The 9,794-nt window shown below is 42.9% G+C and overlaps 1 protein-coding gene across 1 annotated transcript; it reads left to right on the plus strand.

Moving 5' to 3' along the window:
- Nucleotides 1-1,768: 1,768 nt before the first annotated feature.
- LOC133770451 (zinc finger protein 418-like) lies at nt 1,769-8,416 on the plus strand. The gene is given in 7 exon segments (XM_062206578.1): nt 1,769-2,344; nt 4,065-4,077; nt 5,443-5,589; nt 6,013-7,227; nt 7,459-7,744; nt 7,746-7,844; nt 7,846-8,416. Coding segments are annotated over 7 exon segments (2,907 nt in total).
- Nucleotides 8,417-9,794: the final 1,378 nt, after the last annotated feature.

Below are 9,794 nucleotides of genomic sequence, written 5' to 3' on the forward strand. Positions count from 1 at the left end.
GATCAAATAAATAATGTTGTGGAAAGCTTTAGCAGCAAACTTGGTGAGGTGGATAAAGAATATCTAAGTTTGCAAGTTAGAAGAAAAATCCCTAGAAATTTTACAGTCAGCTCAAAAAAAAAAAAAAAAGAAGAGGTAGAAGAAGAAATAATTAGAAAATGAAAAACACTTTTGGAGATTTATGGGGTACTATCAAACAACCCAATATATGGGTCTTAGAAGTTCCTGAAGGCATAGAAAGAGAATGGATTAGAAGACCTATTTAGTGAAGTAACTGCAAAAAACATTGCAATTTGGAGAAAGAAATAAAAGTCCAAATAGAAGAAAAACAGAACTCCTAATAGACATGATCAGAAATGATCTTCACCATGATTTGGTGTGGTCAAACTCTCCAAATGAAAACATAAAGATTCTAAAATGTGCATGAGGGAAATACCAAATTAGTTTCAGAGGATCTCCAGTTAGACTCACAGCTGACTTATCAGAATCCCTACAGGCAAGGAGAGAATGGCGAGATATATTCCAAGAGAAAAGAACTGTCAACCCAGAATACTGTACCATGCAAAGCTCTCATTTTTTGAATGAAGACTTTTCATAGCAAACAAAAATTGAAAAAAAATTCTGAAAATGAATGAAGATGACAATATACCATATCAAAACTTATGGGATATAGCAAAAGCAGTATTAAGAGGAAAGTCTGTAGCAACTGGTGCCTACATCAAGGAATTAGAAAGGCACCAAATAAATGAGCTACAATGCATCTCAGGGACCTAGAAAAATAACAAAAAGTGAAACCAATATTAGTAGGAGAAAAGAAATAATTAAAATTAGAGAATAAGCAAAATTGAAACAAAAAATACAAAAGACCAGTGAAATGAAGAGCTCATTTTTTTGAAAAAATAAACAAAATTGATATACCATTGGCCCAACTCATCAACAAAACAGAGGTGAAGACCCAAATCAGTAAAATCAGAGTAGAAAAAAGAAATGTATCAACAGATACCACAGAAATAAATAGAATCATTGAGAATTACTTCGAAAACTGTTACCAACAAATTGGGAAGCCTAGAAGAAATGAATAGAATCCTGGACACATGCAACCTGTCTAAATTGAGCCAAGAGGACATAGAAAAGCTAAACAGACCAATAACCAAGATGGATTGAATCAGTGATTAAGACCCTCCCAACAAAGAAAAGCCTAGGACTAGATGGCTTCACTGCTGAATTCTACGAAACATTTAAAGAACTAATTCCAATTCTTACCAAGCTATTCGAAACAATTGAAAGGGAGGGAATCCTTCCTAACTCCTTGTGTGAAACCGCATCACCTTAATTCCTAACCAAGAAAAAGATACAACAGAGAAAGAGAACTATTGGCCAATTTCTCTGATGAACATAGATGCAGAAATCCTCAATAAAATAAGAGCCAATTAAATCCAACAGCACATCAGAAAAATTATTCACCCAGTTCAACTTGGATTTATCCTTGGTATGCAGAGATGGTTCAACATTTTCAATTCAATAAGTGTGATACATCATATTAACAAACTGGAGAACAAAAAGCACATAATTATCTCAATAGATGCAGAGGAAGCATTTGATAAAATGCAGCATTCTTTTATGATGAAAACCTAAAGAAAACTGAGTATAGAAAGAACACTCCTCAATATACTCAAAGCAATTTCTGACAAACCCATGGCCAGCATCTTATTGAATGAAGAAATGTTGGAAGCATTCTGCCTCTGAGTGTATGCAGGATTTCAATACTATGTTCGCCAACTGTTACATTTACAACAAGCCCACTGATGACATTGTCTTGATGGCACAAACACTGGAAAAGATCTTCCTACAGAAAGTGGCGTCAATGCCACAAGAACAGCAAGAGCTCGTGGTGACCATCCCTAAGAACAGCCACAAAAAGGGGGCCAAGCTGACAGCACTCCAGAGCAGTATTACCAGTGCCCATCAGGTGCCTGCCGTCTCTTCTGTGTCCCACACAGCCCTGTATACTCCACCGCCTGAGATACCTACCGCCGTCCTCAACATTCCCCATCCGTCAGTCATCTCTTCTCTCCTTCTCAAGTCCCTGCACTCTGCTGGCCCTCCGCTCCTTGCTGTCTCCGCAGCTCCTTCAGCTCAGCCTCTTGCCAAGAAAAAAGGGGTTAAGCGGAAAGCAGATACTACCACCCCTACACCTACACCCATCCTGGCTCCTGGTTCTCCAGCTAGCACTCCTGGGGGTCTTGAACCTAAGGCAGCAAGGCTTCCCCCTATGCGCAGAGAGAGTGGCCGCCCCATCAAGCCCCCACGCAAAGATTTGCCTCTCAGCAGCAACACCAGAGCTGTCAAAAAAATAAAAAAAAATTAAAAAAAAAATTTTAAAAAAAGAGAAACCTCTGGGAAAGACAAAGGAAGAACTGGCTTTGGAGAAAAAGCGGGAACTAGAACAGGGGTTACAAGATGTCAGCGGGCAGCTAAATTCGACCAAAAAACCCTCCAAGAAAGTGAGAAAACAGAGGCATCCTCTGCACAGCAAGCGGCTCAGTGCTTCCAGCTCCAGCTCAGATTCCAGCTCATCCTCTTCATCTTCCTCTTCTTCAGACACCAGTGATTCAGACTCAGGCTAAGGGGCCAGGCCAGATGGGGCCAGAAGGCTCCGCAGGACCGGGCCCCTAACCCACCCTGCCCCACCCCTTTCCTCTTGGTGTGACACTTCTTCATCTCACCTCCCCTCCCCGCTCTGTAGGAGAGCTGGCTCTGCAGGGGGGAGGGCTGCAGGGCCCTTGCTGAGGGAGGAGCTTGCACAGCATACTATTGAAATCCCAGCCCCGTTGGGAGCGACCTCGGGCACAGAGCCGTCCCCCCCCCCCCCCAGCCCAGAATTCCTGGGATGGGGCAGGGACACAGGGTGGGAGTGGGCAACAGCCCTATTAGGGATTACCTAAGGCCATGGCTACCCTGTTCACTTCTAAGGACCCTGTTGTGAGGTTGATTGTTCTAATTTATTTTAAGCTAGGTAAGGCTGAGGGGGTTATGGCCATGATCCCCCTAAGCCTCCATGGGCAGGAGAGAAGGGGGAGCGTTTTTTTTTTTTTAATTAAACTTTTATTTAATGAATATAAATTTCCAAAGTACAGCTTATGGGTTACAATGGCTTCCCCCTTCCAAAATTTCCCTCCCACCCACAACACCTCCCCTTTCCCGCTCCCTCTCCCCTTCCAATCACATCATGATTCATTTTCAATTCTCTTTATATACAGAAGATCAGTTTAGTATATATTAGGTAACGATTTCAACAGTTTGCCCCCATATAGTAACACAAAGTGAAAAAAAATACTGTTGGAATACTAGTTATAGCATTAAATAAGAGTGTATAGTACATTAAAGACAGAGATCTTACATAATATATTTTTTTAAAACAATTAATTAATTTTCTATGCCATTTCCAATTTAACACCAGGTTTTTCCTTTTTTCATTTCCAATTATCTTTATATACAGAAGATCGATTCAGTATATAATTAGTAAAGATCTCATCAGTTTGTACCCACGCAGAAACACAAAGTGTAAAAATACTGTTTCAGTACTAGTTATAGCATCACTGCACATTAGACAACACATTAGGGACAGATCCCACATGGGGTGTAAGTACACAGTGACTCCTGTTGCTGACTTAACAATTTGACACTCCTGTTCATGGCGTCAGTAATCTCCCTAGGCTCTAGTCATGAGTTGCCAGGGCTATGGAAGCCTTTAGAGTTCGCTGACTTTGATCTTATTCCGATAGGGTCATAGTCAAAGTGGAAGTTCTCTCCTCCCTTCAGAGAAAGCTACCTCCTTCTTTGATGGCCCTGTTCTTTCCACTGGGATCTTACTGGGAGTTTCAGTCATCTCCCCATTTGGTCCCCTGGACTTTCTTTGTCTGCTGATTCTAACTTGTAAATAAAGGAAATATTATTTTTTAAAAAATCCCCTCTTTTCTTTAACACTTTGATTAAACATATTTGACTAACTCACTTGTCTTTTTCTTACTTTTTGTCATCTTGCCTTTCTTTTTGTATTCTAGATAATTCTTTCAGGTATGTCATGCAATTCTGAATTTCCTCAGCTCTGGCTCATCTGCTATTGAGGTTTTAACTCTAAATTAGGTCCTAATTCCAAATATATATATATATATATATATATATATGAAAGTAATTTCTGATCATTCATTCTTTCTTAGTTTATTATTGAAAACATGTTTAAACCACAATTTTTATTTTTAATATTGCTAGATAAATTTTGGGCTTAACTTTTAGAATTTATTTTGAATTCAGAGAGAAATAGAGACACAAGGAGAAAGAAACAGAGAGAACAAGGTACTATCTTCTGGGTCACTCTCCAAATGTCTGCAAAGGGTGAGGTTGCATTCAGTTGAAGCGAGGAACTGGGAACTTAATCCAGGTCTCCCGTGTGGGTGATAGGAACCCAAACACTGGAGCCATCACTACTGTCTCTTCAGGTCTGCATTAGCAGGAAATTGAAGTCAGGAGGTAGAACTCATTATCAAAAGCAGGTACTCCAATGTGGGAAACATGCATCTAATCAGCATCTTAGTCTAAATACTTTTTAATGTCGTAATTGCAGCAGTAGTAGTAGTGGTGGTAGTAGTAGTAAATTTTTGGCAAACATTGTATTGTTGTCTTTTTTTTTTCTCCTTGTTTTTACATTGTAGTAACATTTTGTTGTTTCTTATTTTTCCTGGATCTTTGGGTCTGACAATTCATAGAAGCCTGCAGTGAAGAAAGATTTATTCAGAAAACATTGCTTGTGCTTCTGACTGACATCTTAGATTCTAGGAATCCCAGAGTACTTTAGGCTCAATTCTTATTTTATCAACTTTAGCAGTCTCATGTGAGGACTGGATTGTGGCTATAAATTTTTAGGGCAAATACTTTCCTCCCTTCACTCAAACTATGGCTTAAGTCAGATATTTATTCTTTTGGTTTCCTGGGAGAAGAGCCACTATTTCTTCTTTAGTTAGGAAATCCTGAATTTTGCATAGGTTTTTGGAGAAAAATCTCTCAGTACAATTCTACTTAAAAGGGGTATGAGATTTCGTCTGTATCTCATGTGAAAAATGGCACTCACTCAACACAAAAGATGACCTAAATTTTTAGTTCATTTATTTATATCTTTATCATGGCTTATTCCTGGCCTGAGTATTCCTTTGTTTCTTAAATGAATTCTAGATGGCCTTTAAAAATGATTTTATCTGGAAATTTTGGTTGTTATCTTCAGATGGGTAATCTCAGTACTTCGTCTATGTTGTTGCTAGAAATTTATACTATGAAATATTTTTGAATGTATATGTAAGGTTTCCTTCAGTTAACTACCCTATCTTCAGCAAAGAAAAATAATTTGTTTTAATCAAACTTAGAAAAGCATGTGACAAAGACGCTAAGTCAATGAGCGCTCGGGAAAGGGTTATTTCAGTGTTTGGACCGGAAGCTCGGGGCAGGACGCCGTCACCATGGCTGGGGCTGTCAGTGTAGCTGCGCTGGAGTGCGTCTCCGCCGGCAGGTGTTGCAGAGCGGGAACGCCGGGTCAAGGTGAGGAGGGAGGGAAGGCACGAGGTAACCCCTGTCACCATCACACGGAGGCGGGAAAGGCTGTGTTAACGGTCCTCATGCCTCTCCCGCTGCTTTCCCTCTCCGCCTTCCTTGCCCCATCTCCCGCTAAGTCTCCCTTAGCCTCCAGTATCTCTCCGTGGCCGCGCTGAGGGACCTTGCTCAGATTCCCATGACTACAAAGGCGCTTATGGACTGCACTCAGGTGAGCGGATGATGTCTCAGGGCCTCGCTGGTGTCACCCCACTGTTTCCTCTGGGGCCGTGTCCTACTATGTTTTGTCTGCCATTCTTTGACTCCTTGGGCCTGGAAACCCTGCAGAAATCGCACATCAAGGAGCATAAATCCATAATGTGTATCGGTTACGTGGAGTGGTTTCTAGTGCAACTCTTGGCAACCAGTGAGATAAGAGATACAGCCGTGCGACCTTTGAAGACATGGCCATTTACTTCTCCCAAGAGGAATGGGATCTCCTGGATGAGGCTCAGAGGCTCCTATACCTGCATGTGATGCTGGAGAACTTTGCACTTTTAACCTAATTGGTGTGTTGGCATGGAACTGAGGATGAAGAACAGAGTATTTCTGCAAAAGGAATGTCACAAGTCAGGACTTTAAAGAAAAGTCTGTCTACCCAGAAGCCTCACCCTTGTGAAATGTGTGTCCCAATCCTGAAAGATGTTTTGCACCTAGCTGATCTACCTGGGCAGAGACCGAACTCTTCTGGAATATATGCACACCTTCGCCAGGACCAGAAGCATTGTAGTGTGAAGGATTCACTCAGAAGACATGTGGATAGAGCCTCCCTTCTGAAGAGCTTCATATACCATTTGTCAGAGAAGCCCTCCCTTTGTAGAAAGATTGGAAAGGACTTCCTCACCAAGTGGGGCCTTCTTCACTCCCCAGCCATTCCCGAAGCAGAAAAGCCAAACAAGACCACTGATTGTAGGGAGACCTTTCACTGTGGAGATAGTCATCACCAGTCAGATGAGTGTAGAAAAGCTTCCAGCCAGAATCACGCTGCTGTTCAGCGCCCAAGAGTATGTTCTGGAGAAAGCACTTATGAGCCAAGCAAATGTGGAACTGCCTTCTGTGACAAATACTCACTTGTTCCATTCCAGAGAGCCCTCAATGGGGGAAGACCTTATGAGTGCAGTGAATGTGGAAAATCTTTTAGCCAAAAAGCAACCCTTATCATACACCAGCGAGTTCATACTGGAGAAAAGCCATATAAATGTGACAAATGTGATAAGTCTTTTAGTCAAAGCTCCAGCCTTATTGAGCACTGCAGAACTCACAGTGGAGAAAGGCCTTATGAGTGCAGGGAATGTGGGAAGGCCTTTGGGTGCAAGTCCAACCTTGTTTGGCACCAGGGAACTCACACAGGAGAAAGGCCTTATGCGTGTCCTGAATGTGGGAAATTCTTTAGACAAAGCTTCAGGCTCGTTGAACACCAGAGAATTGACACTACAGCAATGCCATATGCCTGTGGCCAGTGTGAGAAATCCTTCAGTCAAAAAGCCACTCTAATTATACACCAGAGAATTCACAATGGAGAAAGGCAATATAAGTGTGGGGTATGTGGAAAATCCTTTAGTCAAAGCTCCAATCTTTTTTTTTTTTTTTTTTTTTGACAGGCAGAGTGGACAGTGAGAGAGAGAGACAGAGAAAGGTCTTCCTTTTTGCTGTTGGTTCACTCTCCAATGGCCGCTGCGGCCAGCGCATCTCGCTGATCCGAAGCCAGGAGCCAGGTGCTTCACCTGGTCTCCCATGCGGGTGCAGGGCCCAAGGACTTGGGCCATCCTCCACTGCCTTCCTGGGCCATAGCAGAGAGCTGGCCTGGAAGAGGGGCAACTGGGATAGAATCCGGCGCCCCAACCGGGACTAGAACCCAGTGTGCCAGCGCCGCAAGGCGGAGGATTAGCCTGTTAAGCCACGGCGCCGGCCATAGCTCCAATCTTATTGAACACTACAGAATTCACACTGGAGAAAGGCCTTATGAGTGCGCAGAATGTGGCAAATTCTTTAGACAAAACTTCAGCCTTATTGAGCACCGTAGAATTCACACTACAACAAAAATTTTTGAATGTGGCCAGTGTGGAAAAGCCTTTAGCCAAAGAGCCACCCTCATTAGACACCAGAGAAAGGTCTTATGAGTGTGCAGAATGTGGGAAAGCCTTTGGCTACAAATCCAAACTTGATCGACACCAGAGAACTCACACAGGAGAAAGGCCTTATGAGTGGTGAGAGTGGCAAATTCTTTAGGTGGAGCTACAGCCTCGTTGAACACCAGAGAATTCACACCAGAGCAAGGCCTTTTGAGTGTGACCAGTGTGGGAAATCCTTTAGCTGAAGAGCTGCTTTCATAAAGCACCAGAGAGTTCACACTGGAGAAAAGCCTTATAATTGTGGTGAATGTGGGAAGTATTTTAGTCAGAGCACCAGCCTTATCCAGCACTGTAGAATTCACACTGGAGAAAGACCATATGAGTGTGACCAGTGTGGGAAATCTTTCCGGCAAAGGTCTGTCCTCATTCAACATCAGGTAGTTCACACTGGAGAAAGGCCCTATGAATGCAGCAAGTGTGGGAAGTCCTTTAGCCAATGCTCCAGCTTTTTTCAGCACCGAAAATATCACACAAGGGGAGGCCTCGTGAAGGCAGGAGATGTGGGAAATCCCTCAACCCCAGGCCTAATGTTATTTAGCACCAGGAAGTCCACACTTGTGAAAGGCCTTAGAGCTGCAGGAAATGTGTTCTCTGTTTACTGTAATGACATGGAGAGAGCCTTTATGGGGAATCCGTCGACCTGAAGATGAACCTCATACTTGCAAGCATCCAGAGGGGTGAAATTCCTCCTGAGTGCCAGGCATGTAGAGCTTACAGGAACAACTCTGCACGCCCTAGGCTGACTGGGGCCTTTACCAGAAGTCATCTCCCCTGTAGCGTCTTGCACAGCGTGCGTTGGTCACCCTGATGTGCTGAGGCAAGGCAGATATCTGTTCTCTCCCATGTCTTAGAGGAAATCTTGAGTAGCCAGAGCCCTTGGAGTGGTGCCACTGGTCTGTGTTCTGGCTGAGAGGGCCTCATGTGAGTTCAGGTCAAGGCTCATGGGAAGGCTCGCCTTCATGGAGATTCAGGGGCCCAGGTGTTCAAGTGATGTTTACAGACCCCAAATCACTGAATGGTAACTTCTTATGTAGCGTTGCTCTTATTTGTATACTAATAAAATCTTTTCTTTTTTTCTCCTCACCTTCTACCAGGGAGCTCTGTTACCAGCTTTGGATAGGTGGAATTCAGAACTGGGCTCTGTATGAAAGGTTGGACAGCTTTTATGGAGTCCCCACATTGTGTGCCTTGGTAGGGGCACGTTAATGAGAGTAGTCTGTTCTGTTGTGATTTGTTTACATTACTACCCAGGGAAGCAGGGCAGGGCTTTATGGTCCAATTATTTTGTCCTCAATGCCTCTTTTTTTTTTAAGACTTTAGGCCACCCTAAAGAGGGGTCAGTTGTTACTATTTTCAGTATTACTTGAAATAACCTGAATTTGTTCCATTATTCACACATAATGTCCAGCATTGTTGAGGAGAAGCTTTTCATCAGGTCTTATAAAGAGCCATATGCCCTGATGCTGGCAACAGTGTTTAGAATACTGGAGCCAGGTGTGTGCCATTGAAAGAGAAATAGAAGATGCAGTGAACAGAGAATATAGGAGCTGGCGGCCAAACAAATGGTGTGTGCTTCCTATAGCAGTGTACATTAAATCCCAGTGACCATGGCTGTGAGCAGTCACCACGCCCCAAAATCTGTGTTTGTCCTATGGTTGAGCTCATTGACAGAAAATATTAAGGCTTGATGAATTCCCATTGTCTTTTGGAATATACATCTGAAGTCTAAATGCTATACAGGCAAAAAGATGAGATAAAAAAGAGATTCCTATAGTGATTCAGTGACTTATTCTTGTCCATCAGATGTGTCTGTTGTCTCAGATCAAAGCAGCCTTTGTTGCTCCCCAGTATTGCACTAATTTGGGATTGCCTTTCCCCAGGTGTGAGGGGGGAGGTAACAGTGTGACTATGAGTTGCCAGACCTAGTTTCCACAAAGTGGGGCATCTAGAATTTTTATTTTGCACCTTAAAAATTTATTGTCCAGAGCCAGTGTTGTGCTGCAGCTTGTTAAATAGCCACTT

Source organism: Lepus europaeus, chromosome 11, assembly GCF_033115175.1.
Source record: "Lepus europaeus isolate LE1 chromosome 11, mLepTim1.pri, whole genome shotgun sequence".
Lineage (NCBI taxonomy): Eukaryota > Metazoa > Chordata > Mammalia > Lagomorpha > Leporidae > Lepus > Lepus europaeus.